At 40.1% G+C, this 27,888-nt stretch overlaps 1 protein-coding gene across 1 annotated transcript; it reads right to left on the bottom strand.

Moving 5' to 3' along the window:
- tpcn3 (two pore segment channel 3) lies at positions 1-27,655 on the bottom strand (the record flags this gene model as incomplete). The annotated part of the gene is made up of 20 exons (XM_083970192.1): positions 1-180; positions 1,831-1,946; positions 2,486-2,599; positions 4,217-4,297; positions 5,946-6,175; positions 7,294-7,363; positions 7,452-7,539; positions 8,542-8,606; positions 9,765-9,794; positions 12,201-12,386; positions 13,737-13,881; positions 17,214-17,421; positions 18,530-18,656; positions 20,153-20,254; positions 20,704-20,822; positions 21,658-21,774; positions 24,131-24,259; positions 24,371-24,485; positions 26,359-26,441; positions 27,560-27,655. The coding sequence occupies 20 exons, from the start codon at positions 27,653-27,655 to the stop codon at positions 59-61; spliced, it is 2,343 nt and encodes a 780-aa protein (XP_083826318.1). The 3' UTR covers positions 1-58.
- Positions 27,656-27,888: the final 233 nt, after the last annotated feature.

Here is a 27,888-nt window from a genome sequence, read left to right as displayed (position 1 = left end):
AACTGACACAATCTGGTCCCTTCTTATATAGATTTATATTTATATGTTTTAACAGTTTTTATACAGAGCTGAAGGTCGGGTTGGCAAAGTTCCCGTTGGGGTCGTCGCTCTCGGCGAAGTCCTCGGGGTCGAGGTCGGCCTCGAACATCCGCTGCAGCAGCGCGTCCACGGTGCGGTACCCTGACGGGAAACAAGACACCACATCAGCAACAACACACACAGACTGATCATCAATACCGGATCAATAAACCTGCCGAGGTGAAGACTGATCATCAATACCGGATCAATAAACCTGCCGAGCTGAAGAGCACAGCAGCTTTTCATTTAAAAACACTTTGTCAGGAGCAAAGGAAGATTGGTGCTGCCAAAGAAAAGAACATCTCAGTTCTCATGATAATGAAAAACATCTGATTGAAGCGAGAATTTCTTTTTTTCTAATTTACTCATTATTTATTTTTTATTATATAATAAAAAATTATTTATCGTAGAAATGGTTGTTTTTTACATACGCTTTTTTTTTTTTTTTTTTACATAATTAGTTAAACATTTATTCTATTTTAAACATTTCTCTTTTCACGTGCTTATAGCTGAGCTCTTTTTAAGAACTTAAAACTTTATCTATTTTCTTTTATTTGCTCTTGTTTTTAACTCTGTTTTTTGTGTTTGTTTTTATTCTGTTTTATGCATCTCTTTAAAAAAAAAAAAGTTTTGTCTTTATGTAAAGCACATTGAGTTGCCTTGGTATGAAATGTGCTATATAAATAAAGATGCCTTGTCTTGCCTTAAATGTTGTGATAAAATTAAAAAAGTAAAGTAAAAACTTCAACCAGGAACACATGGAAAATATCTTGAACGAACAAAAACAGACTTTAGATAGTTAGATATTTTTGGAGGGTCGAGGAGGCAACAACATGCTTTTATTTTGAAAAAATTGTGAAAATTTAAGAGAAAAGATTTTTTTTAAAAAGAGAAAAGAAAAAAAATCTGACAGATTTGTCAGATTTGTTTTTAACCTTCATGCTAACACTAGCAAGCTAACACGCTCAGGGTGCTAACATGCTAATGTGCTAAAGCTAAGCTAAAATAGCTTCCTATGTTCCTTGTGTTTAATTTGATCTTTGGTGTGTTTGTCTCTTGACAGAACTCAAAGTGGAGGGAACATGAAGGTCTGGATCAATTTTCACAATTGATCTTCATCTTAGTTTACAGTTTTCTGGATCTGCCCTTCAAAATAAAAGCCTGTCCTTCTTAGAAATGTTCCCTCTTGTTCACTGATCCTTTAAAGGGATAGTAGCATTTTTTTAAAGTGGGGTTGTATGATCTACAAATATGCCCTAAGTACTTTAATTGCAGTAGAAGACTCTCTGCACTCCTCCCGTTAGCAACGCCAGCCCATAATAGCCCTGCCCAGAGATTTACAACATACAGTGTTGTGAACAGACCCAAAGAAATGGCCTATTTTCACGGCCTAAAATAGGTTTTACCTGAAAAAAAAATACACAGTTCCATTGTTCGCTATAATATAATTTTTTCCAGCCCCTCAAAGTGCAGGAAAAACACAGTTTTTATTTGTACCTAAATAAGGTAAAACCTCTTTTAGGCCGTGAAAATAGGCCGTTTCTTTGGGTCTGTTCACAACACTGTATGTTGTAAATCTCTGGGCAGGGCTATTATGGGCTGGCGTTGCTAACGGGAGGAGTGCAGAGAGTCTTCTACTGCAATTAAAGTACTTAGGGGCTATTTGTAGATCATACAACCCCACTTTAAAAAAATGCTACTATCCCTTTAAAATCATCTTGTTCTTTTCTGCTGCTCTGAGACTTTTCTCACTTTTTGAGGCGATTTTAAACATCAGGGCCGGTTTGTTTGCTGCTGGCGATTGGCCGCTTCCCAGGTCGTTGTCGATGGTTTCCATGGCGTTGACCAGGTTGTCCTCCATCTTCTCCCTGGTTCACAGAGCAACACGGACAGCGGCGGTTACAAACACACATCACAGTTCTGGTCGTAAAACCACAAGTGTTGGGAGCCACGGCTTTAAAAAAATGTGAAATGTCCAATTTATTGTTTGACCATATTGTCATGAGTCGTGTTGACACGCACTGCAAAAACTCAAAATCTAACCAAGAATATTTGTCTTATTTCTAGTCAAAACAATCTCATTCTACTTAAAATAAGACTCATCACATTAAAAAGCAGCTTGTTTTTAGACACTTTTTTACTTCTATCAAGCAGATTTTCACTTGAAATAAGTAGAAAAATCTGATAGTGGAGCAAGTTTTTCTTTCACTGGCAGATTTTTCTACTTATTTCAAGTGAAAATTAGTTTGAAACAAGTGAAAATGATCTAAAAACAAGTTAATTTTTAGGTGATGAGTCTTATTTTAAGTGGAAAGAGATTAGTTTTGACTAGAAATGAGACATTTTGACTAGAAATAAGACAAATATTCTTGGAAAGACGTAGAGTTTTTGCAGTGTGGTAACTCACTGCTCCACAGCCAGCTCCAGCTCCTCGATCTTCTTCTCCAGAGACGTCTGCAGGTCGCTTTTATCCACCGAGTACTCCACGAAGAACGCCTCCAGGACGAACGCCACGAAGATGCTGAGAGACGACAGCAGTAGTATTATAAACAACATGGTTCAGTTCATGGTTCATTTTTGGTCAAATTGCCATTAAACATGTGCTGAATTAACCATTAGCACTTACTGTTACAACAAAAAGAAACAAAGATAAAATCTGTTTGTTTAACGGCAAAATACAAACAGCTGTGTAACACTTCTCACAACACCATGACTCATCGATACTCAGATCAATACTCATTAAAGAAACTGCAGGGTCTGCTCTGGATACAACTCTGCTGTTTTCCTACACAGCCAAATAAAGGTAGATGTTTGTGTTAAAGCTCCATACAGTATAAAGGTACACTGCAAAAACTCAAAATCTTTCCAAGAATATTTGTCTTATTTCTTGTCAAAATGTCTAATTTCTATTCAAAACTAATCTCTTTCCACTTAAAATAAGACTCATCACCTAGAAATGAACTTGTTTTTAGATAATTTTCACTTGTTTCAAACTAATTTTCACTTGAAATAAGTAGAAAAATCTGCCAGTGAAAGCAAGTTTTTTGTGCTTGTAATAAGAAAGAAAAACTTGCTCCACTATAAGATTTCATTTTAAGTGAAAATCAGCTTGAAAGAAGTAAAAAGTGTCTAAAAACAAGCTGCTTTTTAATGTGATGAGTCTTATTTTAAGTATCATGAGATTTGTTTTGACTAGAAATAAGACAAATATTCTTGGTAAGAGAGTTTTTGCAGTGTAGATGTTTGTGTTAAAGCTCCATACAGTATAAAGGTAGATGTTTGTATTAAAGCTCCATACAGTATAAAGGTAGATGTTTGTGTTAAAGCTCCATACAGTATAAAGGTAGATGTTTGTATTAAAGCTCCATACAGTATAAAGGTAGATGTTTGTATTAAAGCTCCATACAGTATAAAGGTAGATGTTTGTGTTAAAGCTCCATACAGTATAAAGGTAGATGTTTGTGTTAAAGCTCCATACAGTATAAAGGTAGATGTTTGTGTTAAAGCTCCATACAGTATAAAGGTAGATGTTTGTGTTAAAGCTCCATACAGTATAAAGGTAGATGTTTGTGTTAAAGCTCCATACAGTATAAAGGTAGATGTTTGTGTTAAAGCTCCATACAGTATAAAGGTAGATGTTTGTATTAAAGCTCCATACAGTATAAAGGTAGATGTCCATGTGTAGTGTGATTATAAAGCAGCTCTAGGTTCTATATTAATACTGTGAAAGTATCAAAGCCTCAGTCCACAGAGAAATGCACACAGCCTGTATTCAGAAACTGAGCCTTAAAACCAGCTGTCAGGACTTCCTGTCACTTTGTGATGTCACAACAAAGCCCCGCCCCCTCACCACCTGGACAACACCATCCCACGACTGGCAGGATTTGTTTTCTCTGGGTGTTTTATTCTGAAATCTGCTCTATTTTTATTGGATCACTTTAGAAAACAGTCAGCCAATCAGAAGAGAGACTCAGAGCCTCCTGTCTTCTGATTGGCTGACACCGACCTGTTACTAGAGCTCCAGAGAGAAGCTGAGAGAGGAGATGGAAAACTACACTGAGATGTTTTGAGATCTTCTCCCTTCAAGCCTTAATTGTTTATTGACAGATGACGATGGCGATGATCCGTTCAGTCTTACTTGATGATGACGATGACGACCAAGATGTGGAAGATGATGAAGAAGAGCCTGGCGGCCATGTGGGTGACGGTGGCGAAGCCGCTGCTGAGCAGTGGAGCAACGTTAAGGAAACAGAGTTCAGTCAATCGGACTGAAGAGGTGACATTTGAACATCACACAAGGAAGAGATTCACTGTTACACCCCTGAGCTGCCAGGCCCTTAGATGTTCAGAAACGGGGTCCGCCCGCTATTCTGACATCCCGCTATTTAGACATGCCGGTATTCCAACATCCCTCTATAGAGAATGTGAAGTTACGTCACGCCGTGGGACGTTGGGCGCCATCTTTGGAGGATCGCGGATGTAAACACTTGCTCGTCTCCCTAAAAAATGTTCCCCAAAGTCGCTTAAAAGTAATCATGGTGGGACCTTTTTCAAAAGTCTTAAAAATATTAACACATGGTGAGTGGTATTTTATGGTTGTAATTAGTCTCAAATCTAAAAATAATTGGTAACATTCTGACATAGAGAAGTTTTAGTGGTGGCCGTCAACGCTAAATTTCTCACCACCGCCTCCAGCTCCAGTTTTTTTTTGTTTTTCTGACTTTTTATGCATTTATTTTGAAAGGACAGCTGGAAAGAGACACAATCCAATGTTCATGTAGCAGTCACTTTACCTTGGATCATATAGGAAAGTGGGTCAAATTGTCCCTAACTCTATGTAATTGATGTGTTTTTTCTTCTTTTTTCTGCATTTGTGTTTATTATGAAGTCAATCTTAAATTTCATTTCAAGTGGCTTTAAAAAAGTCTTAAAAAGTCTTAAATTTAACTTGGCTTAAGCTGTAGGAACCCTGAGTAGTATATGCACTAATACCAAAAACGAGATAGTTCACGATGTCTGGATAAGTCAGTGGAGGGAGTAAATCTGGGTCTTGAATCCAGTCCCCACTCTCTGTTTACGTCCCACAACGCAAAGCGGCGTGACGTCAGCTTCACATTCTCTATAGACATCCCTCTATCTAAACATGCCGGTATTCCGACACTTTTTGGTACCGCTATTCCGACACGTCATCTTTTTTTCTTTTTTTTCACCTTCAGCACCACGGGCAGCCCTGCGGATGAGCCGCGGAGAAGCTGCAGCTGTGAGCGTCTGGGCTCTGGGATCTGGGCCTGATGCAGCACCTGGATGACGCCACTGAGAGACAGACACTCTCGTCAGACACTAACTTTATTCCACCTCCACTTTCCCCTGATTTTACAATTGTGAAACTTATAGGAAATAAAGTCTTTTTTTTTACTTGCAAAACCGACTCCTCCTGATATCCGCACCTCACATGCTCCACTGCCCGTTGCACATGTCTGATGTTTTGTTTTTTCTTCTCTCTAATGGGCCTATGTATTTGTGTGAGAAACAGTGTCTCAGATGAAAAAAAAAAAAAAAATCAGAAGGAAACGTCTGACAACAATGTAATCAATCAATCAATCAATCAATCAATCAATCAATCAATCAATCAATCAATCAATCAATGTCAGAAAAGTGGAATGTTTGAAAAATAGTAAAGTGCCACTACTCCGACAATGAAAAAAAAAATGTTGGAATAGTGGGATGCTTGAAAAATAATGTTAATGCCGCTATTCCGACAATTAGAAGTCAATGTCGAAATAGCGGCATGTCGGAATAGCAGCATGTAACCTTCAGAAACATATTTAATATTGTTTTGTAACTTCATGCTGTTCAATCGAGGGTATAAGGAAAGGATATCGTGCCACTGGTTGACCACAGTGAGCTCCACCAGCAGGATGAAGGACGACACCACGTTGTTGAAGTTGTTCTTGCAGTAGTTGAGTTGAGCGAAGTCGGTTCCCTTCAGCAGCGGGTTCCCACAGTACGCCTTCGCCGGGTCGCTGTCGTCCTCGTAGAACTTCACCTTCCCTTTGAACAGCTCCATCCCCACCATGGCAAAGACGTAGTACACCACCTGTGGGAGGAGGAGTTTTTAAAGGGATAGTTCACCCAAAATTGAAATTGCTGGGAGAAGTTTCAGAGTCCTCTGTGGCTTCTCTGAGTTACAGGGGGTCTCGGCGTAGCAGTGCATGTCCATATGACGGTTGCAAATGGATACCAACTGTCTTAGTAACAAAAAGACACACCAAAAAACATCCAAATACCTCCATGCTGCTCGTATGTAATGTCCGTCTTGTATTGAAGCCCCGAAATGCGAAATTGTTCCGGAAAAAATTAAATAAGTCTATATTTCAAGCTTGTTTGTAGCGGAAGCTTCTCGAAGCTCCTCTTCCTGGTCCGTTCAAATCTCACGCGATGGAGATATTTGGATGTTTTTTTATAATTTTGGAGTTTCCATGTGCTTTGCCGACGTTACCGCGGTAACAACACGCTACGGCAACTCGATTGTTTAACTATTTTGAACCATTAACCATAACGTTACGTTAATAAACAAACGTTTTAACTGCCCCGAGTCCTGACCTCGGCTCTAACTTCTGCTTGAACTGTCACCTTTGACGTCATCATCAGAGTCGTGTAGTTGTTTTGATCACGTGACATAAGTCACACAGGCAGCTCGCAGCCTCGCATTGGACGGAAGGGGGAGGGTGGGGGTGATTGACAGCTGTGACAGCCAATCGCCGGGTCCTCTCGGGTACTGTAGGACCCGGCCTTTCACAATAAGAGCCCCGAGCCCCGAGGCAAACTCTCCCGGTTCCGGTCGGGTCGGAGCCTCGGGTTTTCGGGCTGTCGGGTTTTTCCGAAGACCTCTAGTGTGAGCATTTAGCCAAGAATTACAGAAATAGCTGAAGTCTATGTTGGAAAAATTTTGAAATTACAAGGGGACCCGAAACAGCACTAGCTTCACTTTGTCAACATTGCTAAATGGCTAAAATTATCTGACTAACAGGTCAAACTAAGATCACTGTAAACTTTATATCAGCTCAACATCGGCATGGTTATTTTTTCAGCTTTACTTTTTTTTAACCTTTATTTAACCAGGCAAGCAAATTAAGAAAAAAATTCTTATTTTCAAGTGCAGCCTGAGGGGGAAGGGGGAGGGGAGGACAAGAAAATCATCTGTTAGCAACTTACAACGATGAGCTGTCCAAACGTGAGGATCGCCGGTCCGATCCTGGTCAGGGTGTTGATGATTGCACGAAACCTAAGAGAGGAAACAGGCCTCAGCGTTACCATGGCAACAGACACAGCTGTGGACCAGTCAGGACGGAGGAGGAGGGAGTGACGCTGACCTCTCGATGCTGTCCACCACCCGGATCAGTCTGAGGACTCTCAGGATGAAGACGATGTCCAGGATCTGTCGGCTGGTGTAACCGCCCGCTGCAACGCCAACACCGTCAGTAACCATAGTTACAGAGTCGTTAACACCATCAGTAACCATAGTTACAGAGTCGTTAGTGTTAATTGACCTCTGGCTAAGCCCCGCCCCCTCCACTCGGACAAACGGTCAACATTCGGTGACAGTTGCTATGGCAGCTGTCACCGTAGGAGACATTTCACAGGAGAGACAGAAAGATTAAATATCATCTGGAAGTCACCAAAACTTCACTTAGCTTTACTGCTATGGCTGCCGTTTGCCGCGAAACGCCGATAGCGACGGGCTAATTTCTGTTAGCCTGTCTATATTTTACATTATACGTTAGCATTAAGCTAGCAGACTTTATGCTTAGTTGTGATACTGGCTAACATCTAAACATCTCTGACAATATGTTGCCTCAAATACGTTGTTGACTTAACTTAGAACAGATGTAGACATCTTTGTTCATTTTATCCACGTTTAGTTGGTGTTGTGGTCTACTGCATAACTTTATCCAGAGCAGACACTTCTCTCGGTTGAGATGTGGCTTGGGAAAAGGTAAAAAAAATCCCCCCCATGGCCTCTCAGGATACCTAGTGTTGGAGTTGCATGTACCCCATGAACACCGTTTGACCATTTTAAACTTAAAATGTCAAGAAAAAACATATAAAAACCAATGAAAACTGACCAACTGCAATGCATTTCAATGGACGTGGAAGCAGAGAATGTCCGAGTGTATGGGCTAGCTATGCGCACTGTGATTGGCTCATCGCGTTTGGGGGCGTGGCTTAGCCAGAGGACAGTTGATCCAGGAGACAAAAAGTTATTTTACTTTGAGAACTCTGCTAGTTGTAAAACGTCCTGAGTGTCATGTTTTGGTGTTTGAGGAAACATTTTCAACAAATAAATGGTGAATTTGATTGATTATAGATAATCATCATTGCCAATTACTTTAATTATATTGTCTGTACTTCTCAAACTGAAGCTTAAAGATCTTTCACAGACACGAAACCAGCAATACTCACATGATTCCATGGCGGAGTTGATGATGGTGGCGATGAGGGCGGATATAACGATAATGGTGTCGAACCTGGAGACAAACGAGCAAACAACAAACAATTAAACAACAATTAAACGTTTCTTAATGAGGTTGGAAGCAAAACCAGCCACTGTGACGTCGGCAACGTGTCGAACAACAGAAAACCTTCAAATCTTGGACGTTTCAACACAGCTGGACGATGCAAATCTGCCCTGCTGGCCACTGGAGGTACTGCATCCAGTCTCCATTATTAAAAACAGCTTGTAAAATAGTTTACAGACTGTTTTGTGAGGTTTTTTTATACTTTATGATACGTCCATGACATTTAATGACACACTGTATTTACATCTGCATCAGCTGCACTGGGGGCGCATGGCTGTACAAACAAACAAACAATCAAGCAAAAAAAAAAAGAAGCTAAATTTACAATGAAAACGCCGACAGCTGCTGCAAATGAGTGTAAAATGTGCAATCTAATGTAAATGCAGACGACTGCTCTGTGATAAAAACTTCGACTTGTATAACACCAGTAATCAGTTTCTTTACATGAAGGCGTTAAATCAATATACGTTTTCATGCTGAGGTTGTAGGTGTTAAAAGGTTGGATTGTTACCCCAGAGCTGCTGCAGTGCTGCACAACATTACATTGTACAGATGCACACGCAATATTATAATGTAAACAGTTATAACATGATAAAAACATTAATAATAAATAATATTTATCATGAATAAAGAAAAAAGCAAAGTGAAGTGAGACTTTACCCCTTAACCTCTGTATTTTATGTGTTTTCTTATTTTTCACTTCTAGTTTCTCTCTTTTCATAGTTTGATTTGTGTGGAAGCCCTGAAAGCAAGTATACATGCACATATTTTAGGTGTATCTAAATGTTTGTTGTTGTAATGCTCATCTTCCTCATTCTGAATAGAAAATAGAAAATAGGTGAAGACTTTCTGACTCACAGGCTCAAGGCTGAAATGAGTAAATCTACCAAATGAATGAATTATTTGATTTGTCTCTCAGGGCTTCTGTAGGATGAATATGCAGAAGCTGTTTTACTCCCTAATAACAAAAATAACATATTTAAAATAAAAAAAATGAAATAAATTAACAATAAATAAATAAAATAAACGAATGCTGCATGAAGCGTTAATGAGTTGGTGGAAGCAGCAGCAGCAGATCAGGTAGAAGCTGGATCATCAGTCACCTACCTTGCACTTATGATCTGGGCTGAAGATAAACTGTGTGAGATGGATTTGACAGCTCATTGATTATAGATTAGTGAAAAGCAAATGTTAATCAAGTCAATCAATTATATAATAAAAACAAATAATACTTGTAAAAAATCTCTTCAATGTTGTTGGACCTGTAGTTCAGCAGGAGTTAGAAACCTGTGGCGCCCCCCAGAGGCCGTTCTCAGGAGTCTTCACATCAGTTTCAGTATAATAACATCATCATTCAGTCGATATGAAATAAACTCTGTGTTGTTTGGACGCAAGAGATGAGATTTCCTTCAATAAATCTGACAAGAATGTCTTTAGGTTTGGTTTCCAGATGTTTACTTGAGGGAAATAAATAGAATCAATAATAAATAACTGGTTATTTTATACATTCTGAAAAAAACAACAGAAAAAACTAACCAATTTCCTACTTTAAAGATGAACTTTGATGCATTAAATCTTATTTTTGCTATTTTCAATGGTGAATTTTAAATAGTAATTAATCTTATACCTTTTATATATTTTCTGTCTGTTTCCTTTATAATCTTTTGTATTCACTTGTTGCAGAGTATAAAATGTGCCATATAAATAAAGCTGCCTTGACTATAACAGAGGGACAGTGGTGCACATTTTCATTCTTCGGTTTTTGATCATTTTGGCAAGATTATGTTTTATCTTTTTTTTAATCTTGTAATTTCCAGCTCAGCTCCTATGGTAAATCTAAAATACTCTGTGTACAAATAGTTTGTGAAGTGCAAAGAATTCCCCTTTGAAACCTATTCAAACTGCATAAAAAAGCATAATACATTTATTTTATTATATCTGGGTGTCAATCTGGTCCTTTTGCCTTGGAATTGATCCTTTTTTATTACGTCTCCACTAGATGGCGTCATATTCACACTTGACATATCCCAGGCTGCATCAATAAATATATTGAAGATAATTCACTTTTTTAAATCTGAAAACATAGTGGCAAACAATAATTGGTATTTGATATTTAAAAAAATGAATCTATAATATTTATATATATTATATACAGCGATATACAGAGACCACTTCAAAATGATCAGTTCTTCTGGTTTTACTATGCATATCTATGTGTTTGAATAAAATGAACACTTTTGTTTCATTCTATAACCTACTGACAACATTTCTCCCAAATTGGAAATAAAAATATTGTCATTTAGAGCATTCCTTCTCCTAGACCTTACCGTATAATGCAAAGAAAATAAGTTCATATTCATTTTAAAACAACACAACACTACTTTTTAAACTTAGGAAGAGTTTAGAAATAAAAAATGGTGGAAAAATCCCCATTTTAATGTTTTTTTTTATTTATTTATAATCTTTCTTCCTCATTAAATATGATTCAGGTGATCAGCTAAGTAGAGTGAGATGAGCTTGTGTTGGAGTTCAATAGACAATCGATGGCTGCCATAGCAACATGTAGAGATAAGGCTGATTTATTAACAACATTTTGGAGTGGTCTCTTTGTTTTTTCTAGAGCTGTATATACGGTATCTGAGGATATCTGAGGGTTCAACATTAGTCCAGGTGATCTAGCTCATTTTGGACCCAAAATAGAACTAATTGTTACAGAATGTTTTTTTTACAGAATCATTTCTATGAGGTGTCCAGAACAACATACTAAAAGTCCTAAGAAATCCTAGTTGGGGAAATATGTTTAATTCTCATCGATCCAAGATTGATTTACTGTATAAAGTCTATGGTGCCAATAAGGCCAGACAACAATACACCCCAATGGGGCTATTTTGTATCATAAGTCAATTAGTGTTGATCTCATTTGCATATTTAAAATTCATTTTCCAAGAAACTTGAAATACAGAAATGGTCATTTTCATGGATACATTCATTCTGTAAAGTTTCATTCTGGTAGGAGTAAAGGCAAAAAATGGGCCTATTCCGATGTATTTTGGGCATATTCCATATTGCTCACTTATTCAAATTAATTTTCAAAAAAATGTGTAATACAAAAAATATTACTTTTCATGGATACTTTCATTGTGTAAAGTTTAATTGTGATAGGAGTAAAGGAAAAAAATAGCCCCATTGGGGTGTATTGTTGTCAGCACCATAGACTTTATACAGTAAATCAATGTTGGATTGATGAGAATTAAACATATTTCCCCAACTAGGATTTCTTAGGACTTTTAGTATGTTGTTCTGGACACCTCATAGAAATGATGTATGGTGAAAAACATTCTGTTACGATTAGTCTGTCGGAAAATGCTATTTTGCCTGGACTACATGTTTACATGATTTCAATATGTTGTATTTCAGTCTGCTACTAATCCCATCACAGTTTCCCAACCATATCACCACCTGTGGAGCTGTAACAGAAAACTCCCAGAATCCTCCAGTGAAACTCGACTTGACCTACAGTGTCGGTGAGAAGGAGCTGCTCACCAGTTCCAGAAGTTGTGTTTGGAGAAGAACGCTCGGGGCTCGAACACGTAGAGCTTCAGCAGGATCTCCAGCAGGTACAGCGCCAGGAACACCCACTCCGAGTTGGCGATCATCGGGTTCTCCTCGTCCAGACCGATGAAGATGGCGTTCACCAGGATGATGACGTCGTACACGATGACGAAGGCCCTGCAGCAGACCAGTCAGAGACAGAGACAGCAGCAGCGTTATAAACTCCCACGGCTGACGCTGCTCCTAGGGGTCTGACAAGATCTCGTCCCACGAGATCTCGCTTGATTAAACTCGACGATATTTCTCATCGCGTTAAAAATCTGTCTCGCAAGATTTTTTTTTATGTTAAAACAATGTAAAACAGGGTTTCCACTACCAGTTACCATTACTTTACACCCCTTTCCACTACACAGTTACAACTCTACTCGACTCGGTTTAGGTGCTTTCCAGTCACAGCTGAGTTCTTCATAGTTCCTCCTCAGTAAAAACCAAACTTATCAACCAGCGCATCCAGCGTTTACCAGTAATTAACGACTCTGTGGCGGCCGCAACTCTCTCTCTCTCTCTCTCGCTCTCTCTCACTGGCGAACACACACGCACTTACACACACACAAGGGCACATGGACAGGTCGCGTTGAGACGGTAATAAACATATGCGCTAAATCACGCTACTTTGTTAAAATCACTATCCGCCCCCTATTAGACCGTCCGACGGAGGGGAGGGGCGGGTCGCTGCCATTACTTAAAATCCTCCTAGAGGAAACACTGCACATAATGTTGTTTGCACTTTAAAAAAATAAAGGAATATTTTATTTTATTTTAACTTTTACAAATGTTTGTTTTAGTTTCAATTTGTGGAAGAAGAAGTTAAAAGCTCATGCTTACATCATGCATGTAAAAAGTTATAATAAAACATTTCAAAATGCATGTGCAACTTGGTTAAAGGCGACATATTCTGCTCGTCTCTGCTTCTTGACATGGTACCTTGATGTCTAAAAGTAATGTTAGTAACATGCTTTGGTCAGAAAAACCAACAGATTGAGCACAGCTGGTTCTCTACACACCAGTTTCACAGCCCTGCTCTAAACGGTCGGTTTAGAATCTTCGCTCTGGTAGCCGAGGTAACCATGGTAACCATGGTAACCATGGGAGCGAGGGCTTGAATATTCACATCACCAGGCTTGTGATGTAATAGGCCGGGTGAAATTAAAACGGCTTGTTAAGAGACACATTTTCTGACTATGGCAGTTTACAAAATATTGACGTAGTTGTCAAAACTGACGTTTAAGGGGTGAGGAGGCGCAAATACACACTAAAGCAATGAAAAAGTAAGTTTTGCATAATATGTCCCCTTTAAATAAAAGTCTGTTGGTCCAGTCAGAGATTTTGTCATTGTAGTTTTCTTAAAATCTTGTCTCGTTCTTGTGAACCCAATCTCGTGTCTCGTCTCGTCTTGTGAGATGAGTGTATCGTCACACCCCTAGTTGCTCCTGAAGGCCTTGGCGGCGGCGGCGGCGGCGGTCTTACCGGTGCTGGACCAGGCGGCAGAGCAGGCGGCTCGGCGCCGACAGGTAGAAGGCGGGGCACAGGCTGTGAAAGGGGTGTGGCCGGGACTTGAGCGTGATGACCTCGATGTTGAGCAGGTCGGCCAGCTGCACGAACGCCACTTTACCTGTCAGTCAACCACATGTTCAGGTGAATAGCATCAACCACATGTTCAGGTGAATATCATCAAAACAAGAAAAACGGTCCATACAGGTGTTTTACTGTCGTAGAATATGATTATTAAATTAATTACATTATTATTATCACTCTTTGAACAACTGTTTTCATACTGAATAAATGTAATTTTTCTTAATCCATTTTTTGCCCAAAACATCAAAATTTTAGTAAGAAAAAAAAAAAAGTTAGAGAAACTGGAATAAGAAAGTTTCATGTTAAACCTTAGAAAAAACATTAAGAGGAAAACTTTGAGAAAACATTTTAGGCTATAATAACTACACACTATGAGGCATTTTTAAATATTCAATTGTTTAAAACTTAACTGTTAGGCATGAAAATAGAAAATCATTAAACACGTAATGCAGAGATAAACATTTATAACTTTGTTGGTTGTTAACCGTGCAAACGGTTGTGTGGATTAGTTTTTAAATTCAGGATATTTTTAAAGTTTGTCATGTATTTCTATAAAATATGTGTTTATTAGGTAGCTAATCATTTTAAATATGATGTGGAAAAAATAAATAAGTAATTATCAAACTATCAAAATAAAAATAGTTATGAGTTTTAAATCATCAAATGCACTGTGTATAGAAATAATATATGGTTGTACTTTGTGTTTCCCTCAGCGACCACCAGGGGGCGTCGTCTTACAGAGTTTAATAAACACACCTGTGAACTGGTCCAACATGCTGAGTTTTTATGATGCGTTCAGGTGCCGTCGTTCTGCTCATAAAGACTGAATTACATCATTTATCAGCAGGAAGTTTGTGTTGTTTTTTTGTTTTTGTTTTTTAAATAAATCTCTTGGAGGCAGTTTTCTTGACTACAGCCCCGATGATGATTATCTAACTAATGTCATTAAATAATAATTTACATTAAAAAACAGAGCAGATTTCAGAATGAAACACTCAGAGAAACCAGATCTGGATGGTGTTGTCCAGGTGGTGAGGGGGCGGGGCTTAGTTGTGACATCACAAAGTGACAGGAAGTCCTGACGGCTGGTTTTAAGGCTCAGTTTCTGAATACAGGCTGTGTGCATTTCTCTGTGCACTGAGGCTTTGATACTTTCACAGTATTAATATAGAACCTAGAGCTGCTTTATAATCACACTACACATGGACATCTACCTTTATACTGTATGGAGCTTTAACACAAACATCTACCTTTATACCGTATGGAGCTTTAACACAAACATCTACCTTTATACTGTATGGAGCTTTAACACAAACATCTACCTTTATACTGTATGGAGCTTTAATACAAACATCTACCTTTATACTGTATGGAGCTTTAACACAAACATCTACCTTTATACTGTATGGAGCTTTAACACAAACATCTACCTTTATACTGTATGGAGCTTTAACACAAACATCTACCTTTATACTGTATGGAGCTTTAACACAAACATCTACCTTTATACTGTATGGAGCTTTAACACAAACATCTACCTTTATACTGTATGGAGCTTTAATACAAACATCTACCTTTATACTGTATGGAGCTTTAACACAAACATCTACCTTTATACTGTATGGAGCTTTAACACAAACATCTACCTTTATACTGTATGGAGCTTTAACACTAACATCTACTTTTATTTTGAAGGAGCTTTAATACAAACATCTACTTTTATTTTGAAGGAGCTTTAACACAAACATCTACTTTTATACTGTATGGGGCTTTTTTTAATTTTTTTTTTTTAACCTTATTTCTGTAACCACTGTATATACGTGTGTGTATGTGTGTGTGTGTGTGTGTGTGTGTGTGTGTGTGTGTGTGTGTGTGTGTGTGTGTGTGTGTGTGTGTGTGTGTGTGTTATATAAGTAGTGTAACTGGGCGTGTTAACACCTCCATGTGCAGAGAGTGTGAACACCATCTGGCCTCTGGTGATATCAGCTCCTCTGGTCAGTCGAGGATGATCAAGCAAAGTCCCACTTCCTCCGTGTGTGTGATCAGGGCTCAGATAGTGACTCAGCAGAAATCCAGAGATGATGATGGCTATTTGCCTGTTTGTTTGTTTGTTTGTCTGTTTGTCTGTGTACGTTTTTACTTACATAATTACAATTATGTATCACATCTCTTGCAATATCTACATAGTCCTGCTTGTGCAACTGTGTGTACGGGCATCGTGTAACACAACCTGGTACTTTAATCTGATGTGCACTTTAGGGCACCCTGCAATACAACTTGGTACCAATGATGCACTCCTGCACTTTTGCACTTTATCTCTCAGAAACTCTTTTGGTCCCCCTACCAATGGAAGTGTTGTCAAAATGTCAATGTTTTGAGGGGGCAGCAACTGCAGGAGAAGTAGGAGAGCAGGTATCACTCTGCAGAGTAGGACTCCTACTTTTCTTTACTTTTACTTTACTTTTTTTTTTATTGTAGGCTACAATGAAAAAACATGTGAAATGAAATTTTCAGATGTCTTACATGTTTTTGAAAAATTAAAATTAAAACGGATAAATCACTGTTTTTCTTGAGAGACTCTCTTTCACAAAAATGCATTTTTCTCAGCTTTCTAGAAAAAGAGTGGTATTTTTGGTGCAACCAGGCTCTATTCAACTTAAGATAAATCAAGAATGGAACAAGGTACAAACAAATGGTTTTTACCCTAGTTAAATAGAGAGTCTCCTCTTTCTATTGAGCTGTTTGGTGTTTTCAGATTCATAGCACAAAATATTCTGTGGGTCTTGACATATTACTCAAAATGCCCCAAAACGCTGGCACATGGCACTGACCATTTTATAAAAGGGCTGGCACCATAGACTGTAAAAAGAATGGACGTAGCGTCCGTGACGTCACCCATTGGTTTTGGGGAGTCGTTTTTTGTGACTCAAATATGGCGGCCTGAACAGCGCCATGTTGGATTGGCCGGCCGAGAACCCGCCCACTGGCCTCGAAGCAGCTGTCCACGGAGCTGCTCGGACCTGTCACTCAACGTTTCCGTGCCCTAATTGGCCAGAGTTTTAACCTAATAACAGTAAAACAGTAGAGTTAAAAAAAATTCCCCCCCCTCAGAGTGTGTGCGGGGGTAGAAACTATCGATTGAGACCAGAAAACGTTCTGACACCAGGCTTTGATCATGTTTATTGAGGATGTAAAGTGGGTGATTTTAACATGGGGGTCTATGGAGAATGCTGCTTTCTGACACCAGCCCCCAGAGGAAGCCGGGGGGATTGCAGTTTTTTGAACGCGGAAGTGAGCTTCACTTCTCAGACCGACAACTGCCCCCTTGGCTGGCACTCAATGAGTTAAAATAAAGTTTGTGCGACCTACCGATGGCGCCGTGGCTCTTGTCGTCGCAGACGCTCCACAGCAGCTCTCTGTGGGCGTTGCTCATGTCGGGCCGGACCAGCCGGACCAGCTGGTTCCAGTTGTCCTGGGTTACCACGGCCCCGCCCCCTTCCTCCGGCTGCTCCTGCAGCACGGCGAACGCTCGCACCATCTTGTGTCGTTTGGCCCTCACCAGCTGCCGTACCTCCTCCTGTTGGGACGGCGACGCGTTAAAGCAAAGAGACCGATGGAGTGACTGATCCACTGATTGATTTGTGATCATCTGAAGATAACTTCTTGTTGATTCAGTTATTGTTATGGTGTTTCAATTATAAAAAAAATATATATAAAAATATGAAATATTATGAAATTTCTTACAAAATCTTGTTTTTTCTTAAAGGGATAGTTCACCCAAAATTGAAATTTCACTCATGATCTCCTCCCCCTCATGTGGACTAAGGGCTGGGAGAAGTTTCAGAGTCCTCCGTGGCTTCTCTGAGTTACAGGGGGTCTCGGCGTAGCAGTGCATGTCCATATAACGGTTGCAAATGGATACCAACTGTCTTCGTAACAAAAAGACACACCAAAAAACATCCAAATACCTCCATGCTGCTCGTATGTAATGTCCCTCTGGTATTGAAGCCCCGACATGAGAAATTGTTCAGAAAAAAATGAAATAAGTCTATATTTCAAGCTTGTTGTGTAGCGGAAGCTTCTTGAAGCTCCTCTTCCCGGTTCGTCAAATTTGGACGAACCGGGAGGAGCTTCCGCTACAAAACAAGCATTTGGTATTTGGATGTTTTTTGGTGTGTCTTTTTGTTACGAAGACAGTTGGTATCCATTTGCAACCGTCATATGGACATGCACTGCTACGCCGAGACCCCCTGTAACTCAGAGAAGCCACGGAGGACTCTGAAACTTCTCCCAGCCCTTAGTCCACATGAGGGGGAGGAGATCATTTCAAAATTTCAATTTTGGGTGAACTATCGACTAGCCTAACGACTAAAATGTTAGCAAAGATCATTTCTGTTATTGTTTGAAACGTCAAGAGACTAAAGCAAAGCATGAAATCACATTATTTTAATACAATATCACTTTTGCTGTGTTTTTACTCGTTGGCCCTGAGGAGGAAAACAACAAGAGAAGTGTTTCTGGGGACACAATAAAGTGTTGGACCAGGCTGTAGTGTGTAATACTACAGCGCTATTTGTCTAATAACATCATGTGACACTAACAACAGTCGTTTCTGGTTGATTTAAACTCTTATTGTCTTTATTGATGACTATTGATCAGTAGTCCAACAGTTTGCTGAGTCGTACCTTCAGGTATTTTTTGTAGTTGTTGTAGACGACGGCCAAGAAGACGGACATGAAGATGTAGGTGTTGATGAGGATGTAGACGATGAAGAAGATGGCGAAGAGGAAGCTGGCGTTGTAGGCAGGCATCCTGACAGAGAGAGAGAGAGACAGAGAGACATAGAGAGACTCAGACTCTCTCACTTCCTCCTTCTCTTTCTGTTTCTCACCTCCAGAGTCGACTCAACACTCATTTAGAAATAACAATATGTTTCAAACTCAATTCAGCTGAAATTTAAAGGGACTACGAGGACGAGCGGAAAGCAGAGTGTTTTCATACTACATTTCCCATGAGCCTCTCCGTGCACGGTGAAATTCTTGGACCGGTGCAAGACGGAAGAAAGCTAAAGCATTTGCCAAGAATGTTTTCATGAATCAAGTCTGCAGGAATTTGTCTGCAGGAATTTGAAATCAATCTTTAAAGACTTTGTTTGCCTGTTTGGATTTTACTTATTTATTTGCTTATTTCATTTATGGTTTTTTAACAGTCTAAATATATTGAATAATAAGAAAAATACATGAATATCTGAAAAAGACAAACAGGAGTTTCCAGTTTCACAGTGAGTGCAAAGTAATATAATATATATAATATTTAAGTTTCCAAATTTGATCTTTCTGTTGTAAAATATTCAAAACCAAATACTATGAAACAAATACATCATATTTTTTTCAGCGGGGAAGAGAAAAAAGTAAAAAAAAATAAAACCTTGAAATAAAGAAATGATTCTGTTTAATGTCTCAAAAACATTTGTATTGTGTTAAACATCTCCAATAATCAACTTCCTCGTTTGTATCAGGAAGTCAGAGAAAATAAAGGAAACACATTTAAGTCAGTTCACACAATAATAGCTACGTGACCATGTCGACGATGAGTCGTTTATTTTACAGATGAAAAGATAAAATGTGTGAACAGCTGCCGGCCAGCTTTCTGCCGAGTCATGGAAAAAGTTATTCTGATGAGTGAAGTTGTGTGAAGCAGCAGAAACATGTTGATTAGTTTCTGTTAATTCTCAATAATCAATTGTTATTGAATATGCAGCTCAGTATAAGGATACTTTAAAGGGTTAGTTCAACATTTTGGCAAATTGGCCCATTGCAATAATCGGTGCAAGCTATTTTTAGAACAGCGGAGCAGAGCCGTGAGCTGCTCAGAGCTACACTACGGAGGCTCATGGACAGTTTTTCATCAAGTAGTCTCTGAATTTCCCTCTAAAACAACTCTGTGTGGTAACGTTGTGTTATTATCTCATAGCGTGGTGAATGTGCAGCTCACAACTTGTCCACCAGAGCGTTATGGAGTTGTTGGATTGTGTATTTGATGAGTTTGATGAGGGAAACCAAGAAATCCCATGAGCCTCCGTAGCGTAGCTCTGAGCAGCTCACGGCTCTGCTCTGCTGTTCTAAAAATAGCTTGCACCGACGATTAAAGGTAACAAACCTACTGCTATGACTATAGGGATTATGGCAATGGGCCAATTTGACTAAATGTTGAACTATCCCTTTAAACCTTTTAGAACAATTAAACATTTAGTAATAATCGCTGTGATCTGACCTGAGACCAGCAGCAACTCTGAGAGTTTAACTCACATGACGTCGGGGCTGTTGGCCGTGGTGACGAGGACGTAAAGATCGAAGACGATCTCCAGGTAGTTGGTGAAGTACGGAGCTCCGTTGATCGTCTTCAGACCTCTGCAGAGAAAACACACAGACAAAACACTCACCTGAGTTTTTATTCATATTTTTGCTGCTTGTGTGAAATGTCCAACAAATAAAGACTAGAGAATGCATTTCCTGAAGGAAATACGGGTGAATGCTGAAAGCTGGAAGCTGAATGAGCTGAATAAATTGTTGAAAAAATGCTGAATTAAGTGAAGAAACTGAAGCAGCAATCTTGAAGAAGATGAAAAAATATGAAGAGTATGAAATGGGTGGCAAATACTTGAATTAGCGAAAAATAGTATGAATGAATTGAAAAGCTTGAGTCTACTCAAATGAGTTTAAAACTGACGGCTTGAAAACATTGTTGAACCATTACTAATATAGATGAAACAATATCTGAAGAGTAAAAGTATAATAATATAGAAGTTGTTACAATCCTCATCATTATTATCAAAACAGTTGAGTTTCAGTTTTCTCACCGTTTGCCGAGCAGCTTCAGCGCCATGAGAGAGAAGATGAGGACGCTGAACATGAAGAGCAGGAAGACGTAGAAGATCTGAGGCAGAGCGTTCCTGATGCTCCTGAACGCCCTGCGGAGCTGAACACGAACAAACAAACAAAGAAATAAACAAACAAGCTTACTAATGATGCGTTGAGACGCCGCCATCGCCGCCGTCTCGTTTAGCAGCAGGAAGTTTCCCTTAAACACTGCGCTGAGTTTAAACAGCAGAGTTCAGCTGAGATCCAGAGATTACAAGACAACATGCGAGTGAGTGATAAAATGTCCCAGGGCACCTGAACACACCACTAAATCTTGACGTTAGGAGAAAAGAAGTGCTGAGAAGGAACTACTAGGGAAGTTTGTTTTACATAGGGCCCTTCAAATTTATGGACTTAGTGGACTATAAAATAGTAAAATTGTGAACACGTTTAAAAAAAGGGAATGAAGATATGAGCTCCGAGGGAAACATATGATTGAAAAAACAAAGTCCAGGACTAAAATAAAAGATCAATGTATTTCTGTAAGGGGTGTAAATATATGGGATGCACTTGATGACGATTTGAAGATGTGCCAGTCAATTTATGAATTCAAACGTTTGTTTAAGAATAAGGTATTTGAAAAATATGAGCGATGTGGTTGATGTAGCTTACACTATTATGGAATTATGTTTGGGATTTTGTGCAAAACGATATGATTTTCTGTTTGATGTTTTGAATGATGTGATCTGAATAAGTTGATCATGTAAGAAGGGTAGGCAAAAATAAGCGATAGCTTCAGCCTGATGCCTTTTCGGTTTGGCTCTTTTCTAGTTGAACTGATGTTTTCTGTTGGACTTTTAATTTTGAATGACCTGACTGAAATAAACACATTTTCATTAATTCATTCACATAATGTGAAGTGACTGAATCAGGGTTGGGGGTGGAGCCATTACCTGCCGTCCCTCTGTGATGTTGACCAATAGGAGCGGCCGCAGGACTCTGGACCAGCGGAGGGCGTAGTAGTTTGTCGCCTTAAGGGCGCCGTAGATGATCATGTCGACCAGAGTGAGCTGCAACAAACAGGAAGAGAGTCAACAGGTGTAACTGATGAACCACCAACTCCACTGAAGGACCACTCAATCTACTGAAGGACTACTAACTCCATTGAAGGACTACCAACTCTATTGAAGGACCACCCGCTCTACTGAAGGACTACTAACTCCATTGAAGGACTACCAACTCCATTGAAGGACCACCCACTCTACTGAAGGACTACCAACTCCATTGAAGGACTACCAACTCCATTAAAGGACCACCCACTCTACTGAAGGACTACCAACTCCATTGAAGGACTACCAACTCCATTGAAGGACCACCAACTCCATTGAAGGACCACCCACTCTACTGAAGGACCACCAACTCCATTGAAGGACCAGCAACTCCATTAAAGGACCACCCACTCTACTGAAGGACTACCAACTCCATTGAAGGACTACCAACGCCATTAAAGGACCACCCACTCTATTGAAGGACCGCCCACTCTACTGAAGGACCACCCACTCTATTGAAGGACAACCCACTCTACTGAAGGACCACCCATTCTATTGAAGGACCACCAACTCCATTGAAGGACCACCCACTCCACTGAAGGACAACCCACTCTATTGAAGGACCGCCTACTCTATTGAAGGACTACCCAATATATTGAAGGACTACCCACTCTACTGAAGGACCACCCACTCTACTGAAGACTACCAACTCCATTGAAGGACCGCCTACTCTACTGAAGGACCACCCACTCTACTGAAGGACTACCAACTCCATTGAAGGACCACCCACTCTACTGAAGACTACCAACTCCATTGAAGGACCGCCTACTCTACTGAAGGACCACCCACTCTACTGAAGGACTACCAACTCCATTGAAGGACCACCCACTCTACTGAAGGACCACCCACTCTACTGAAGACTACCAACTCCATTGAAGGACCGCCTACTCTACTGAAGGACCACCCACTCTACTGAAGGACCACCCACTCCATTGAAGGACCGCCTACTCTACTGAAGGACCACCCACTCTACTGAAGGACCACCCACTCCATTGAAGGACCGCCAACTGTATTAAAGGACGGCCCACTGACATCCGCTGCTACAGCTTCATTATGAGTTTCAACTGAAAATATTTTACTTTTTCCAATCCACAAAACTTTACTTCATTCTGTAACATATTACATTATTAGTTTCTTACAAAATCACAAATGAAACCAACTGTTCCTCAAAAGACAAAAGAGCGTTCACAGACTGTAGGAAACCGGAGTGTCGTCAGTTCCTTAGCAGAGTGTTTCATGTTTTTTTTATGTATGTGATGGAGTGAGCGGGAGCCTCAGAGTCACTGAGTCACCAGGAAGACTTTCTGCTGTAAAGGCGCTGACGAGGCAACATCTCCGGCTAAAGGTTGTTTCACAACAACGAGCAGAAAGTCTCCTCAGCACATTCTGCCTCTGCAGAGTTCAGACAGGAACTCAGCTCAGCACAGCAATGACTTCAGCCTCTGGTGACACTCACCAACTGTCACCAGGATACAAACTCGTCCTTCAGGCAACAACAAAACGCTGCCGGTGCACATAAGAGGTCGTCAGGGTCAGCGATCGGAGATAAAACGCTCATCAGTACGGTGGCTCAGAGGGGCCAACACACGGAAATGTAAGAAAACACAAAGACACTAATGGGCTACACACTCAGAAAACCTCATCAGAGCTGTTTGTGTGGACGTGATGAAACGAGGGACCAGACCGTGGACGCGATGGTCCGGTTCCACTCCGGAACCAGGATCAGAACCGGGACCGGGACCAGAATCGGGACTGTGACTAGGACCAGAACCGTGACCAGAACTGGGAGCAGAAGTGGGACCGGGACTAGGACCAGAACCAGGATCGGAACTGGGAGCAGTACCGGGACCGTTAGACGGGTTTGACAATAATCTGTTTTATTAGTAAAAGAAAATGTTACGTCAAAATGTAAAAAGCAAAAGAAAAGAAAAGATTATGATGAAGATTTTATTCTGTGGGTAATGGGGGCGGGACTAGATAAGCTTTAGCTTCTCCCGCTTTCCCTTTCGGCCATGTGGATTGTATTACTTGAACTAAGATGAAGTGTGATGATGATGATTTAAATTGACATGCCCGAAATAAACAAATAAATAAATAAATTAGAACGTCAGTATCACATGATTCTTATTGATCACATGGACGGTTAGCTTAGCATTAGCCTTTAGCCTGGTCCTCCAGAGATGGTTCCTGTTGGTCAAACTGTTGGAGGTGTTTTCTGAGTTTGTAGCTTGTCGTGTCTCTGCTGTACCACCACACATCTACACATCCACACATCCACAGAGCCACACAGAGAATCAATAGTCTGAGCTCGTCTCACCATGAGGATGGCGATGATGCAGATGTTTTTGGGGTCTTTCCAGAACTTGTCCCGGGAGATCACCTTGGCGTAGTGCGCCAGTCGACAGGCGAAGACCAGCAGACACAGCAGCTCCACCAACATGGTGGCCTTAAACACAACACAACACAACATATCAGAACACAACACAACACAACAGCGGCGTGAATCTGACATCCAGCACAGTTCAACGAAACCATGGCGACCGGGCGGCCATCTTACCCACACAGGCAGAGGGAAGACGGCCGGCTCCTCGAACACGGCCAGAGACAGATTGACCAGGATGAAGAAGTAGATGAGAACCTTCAGGAACCAGCGGTTGTAGAGCAGATACAACCTGGACACACACACACACACACACACACACACACACACACACACACACACACACACACACACACACACACACACACACACACACACACACACACACACACACACACACACACACACACACACACACACACACACACACATTGTATTTTCCTATACACTGACTTGAATGGTTAGACTAGAGCACTGGAAAAGAGAGTAACGACACCACCATTGACTCCCGTGGTAAGGGTTTAAGGGTTTTGCGCCCCTAGTGGCAGGATATGGGTATTGCAAAAGCGCCCAGAAAACCCATTCACTCTTATGTATGTGTGTTGCCCACTTGCTTGTAAATTGATGAAAATGGCCGTGTTTTTGGTTTTAGGTGTCTTGGTCATATCAAATTATACTTATAATTTGTTTATTGCAAAATGTAGATTGAAACATTAATGTAGACAACTGTTTTTTTGTTTGTTTGTTTTTACTTGCCTATGTGTTAATGTTTATCTGTAAAGGATCCTCAATGATGCTATTAACGTGAGTGATAAGTGTCCTTAAATTATTGAAAATACCACACTTGCTCATTCATCTACAAAGCAGAGATGTCAGTTCTTGGGCGCTTTTGCAATACCCATATTCCTCCACCAGGAGGCGCTTCCATTGGACCAATGCTGTCCTTACTCTCTTTTTCAGTGCTCTAGGTTAGACTAGTGATGGAGAGAGAGTGACAGTAAAGTTGTAGTTGGACGATATTGCAACAAAGGATCATGGGTCAAATTCGAACCCACGGATACCATGATACAGACTGAATGCCCATTAATTCATTGAGTGCTGCTGTTTTCCAAAGCTTTAATCGTGGTGCCAGCAATTTAGACCATTGTTGACGATTTTTCTAGAGCCATAGCGTATTCTACATTATAGCCATACACATACTATGGCTCGTTTGAAAGGTGAAACTTTCTGCTTCTAATTGGGACAAACCGTTTATTTCTACATGCCTCCGTTCCTGAGCAATCCCAAGCTAAACATCGGCCAGTTTTCATCAAAATCCCTGCGTCTTTTATGAAATATGCGCTGTTTGTGCCCTGTTGCTCTTCTGACAATTACATTTCTGGGTCAAAGGGCTCGTGCAAGATGAATATAGTTGTTCTATTCACAAAACCACCATGGGGGTGGGGGGGGGGGGGGGGGGGGGGGGGGGGGGCGCTACAAAACAACAATAACGCATTTCTACTGCTAGACCGGGTGGGATTGTCAGCTGAACGGCCGGCCAAGATCCTGTCTTGTTCGGGTCCGAGCTGCGGGAGCCTCGCGGCTGAAAGCGTTGCGGCTGTGTTCGCTAACTAATGGTGGAGATATGAGCTAAGAGGGAAACTTAACTTAAAACAACCAAGAATAAATACTATGTTAAAAAGCATGTGTATGTCTGTGGCGGGAGTAAAACTGTGGAATAACTTGTCAAACAATGCAAAAACATAACACAATATAAAAAATAGATTAAAACAAAATTGAATTAAAGGGTAGGCATCTATAAGCTGGATAGCTTCAGCCTGCACCTTTTCAATCTATTTATGAACTAGTTGAACGAATGATGGTTTTATGGAAGGTAGACTGACTGTGATTGATGCTCAACTGTAAATAATTCTGTGTAGAGGATCGAATAAACTACTACTACTACACACTGGGACTCTTTTCAGTGATTTTCATGAATCCATGTCCGTTGCTGTAGTGAGTATTTAGGCAACTCTAAATGATGCTATTCTGGAAATATCATACATTTCTGTATTTATCAACAAAAAAAGAAAAAAAAAGGAGAACACACAATATTTACATGAAAATTAAAAGTCATGAGGTTGAGCTGAAACTGCACTAGCATCTTTTACCGACACTCGTCTCACCTGACGCTCTGAGGCGACGTGTCGAAGAAGATGTTCCTGTTGTACTGAGCATCGGACACGTAGATGGCAGCCAGATCGAAATCCTGAAAGACACACACACACACACACACACAAATAGAACTAATTGTAACAGAATGTTTTTCACCGTACATCATTTCTTTGAGGTGTCCAGAAAAGTCCTAAGAAATCCTAGTTGGGGAAATATGTTTAATTCTCATCGATCCAACATTGATTTACTGTATAAAGTCTATGGTGCCAATAAGGCCAGACAACAATACACCCCAATGGGGCTATTTTGTATCACAAGTCAATTAGTGTTGATCTCATTTTCATATTTAAAATTCATTTTCCAAGAAACTTGAAATACAGAAATGGTCATTTTCATGGATACATTCATTGTGTAAAGTTTCATTCTGCTAGGAGTAAAGGCAAAAAAATGGGCCTATTCCGATATATTTTGGTCATATTCCATATTGCTCACTTATTCAAATTAATTTTCCAAAAAACGTGTAATACAAAAAATGTTACTTTTCATGGATACTTTCATTGTGTAAAGTTTCATTGTGATAGGAGTAAAGGAAAAAATAGCCCCATTGGGGTGTATTGTATTGGCACCATAGACTTTATACAGTAAATCAATGTTGGATTGATGAGAATTAAACATTTTTCCCCAACTAGGATTTCTTAGGACTTTTAGTATGTTGTTCTGGACGTATGATGGATGGTGAAAAACATTCTGTTACAATTAATCTGTCGGAAAACGCTATTTTGCCTGGACTATACTCTGTGAAGGTGTAGCTACTTGAAGTGGTCACTGAATGGATTGAATAGCTAGATTTTAAATAAATAATACAACAAATCCAATTATGTTGTTTTAAAAAAGTGTTTCAATGTCATAATCAATTTTTGTTTTGTTTTGTTTTGTTCTTAAAGTTATTGATCAAATAAACTAAACTCCCCCTCCCTCCAGCCTCTGTCACGGAGCTGATCCAGCTGTGGAGGAGTTGCAGCTGTTTGCAGAGTCTCGCGCTCCTTCACTGTTTAACTGTTTTATGAGTCCAGCGGGACAAGAGTCCATCGGTTTACTGCTGCAAAGTCATGTGGAATAAACGTGTGTATGTGTGTGTATGAGTGTATGAGTGTGTGTGTATGAGTGTGTGTGTGTGCATCAGCTGAGTGAGTCTCTCTCTCACACACACACCTCTTTGGTCTTTGCAGGATTCCCTCCGTTAGGAATTTCCTTTCCTTTTCCTGCAGACTCATCAGGAATGTTCTCGCTCTTCTCCGGCTCCGACATCTCCAAAAAAAAAAAAAAAAAAACTAGACTAGACTAAACTTATCGACAACAGCAACAAAAAAAACTTCTCCAGAGAGTTACCAAAACTTTTCAACGCTACTTGAAGAGTTTCCTAACTTTGTTTTGACACAGAGTTTGTCTCTGCAGGGGGAAAAAAAACAAAAAACTTAAAAATCCAGATGTGTGTTTCTTCTGTTTCTGCTGCAAGCGTAAAAAAACAAACCAAACCAAAA

This window comes from Trachurus trachurus (genome assembly GCF_905171665.1).
Source record: "Trachurus trachurus genome assembly, chromosome: 1".
Taxonomy (NCBI): domain Eukaryota; kingdom Metazoa; phylum Chordata; class Actinopteri; order Carangiformes; family Carangidae; genus Trachurus; species Trachurus trachurus.
The sequence above is the reverse complement of the archived record's forward strand: the minus strand, read 5'-3'. Positions and strand labels throughout refer to the sequence as shown.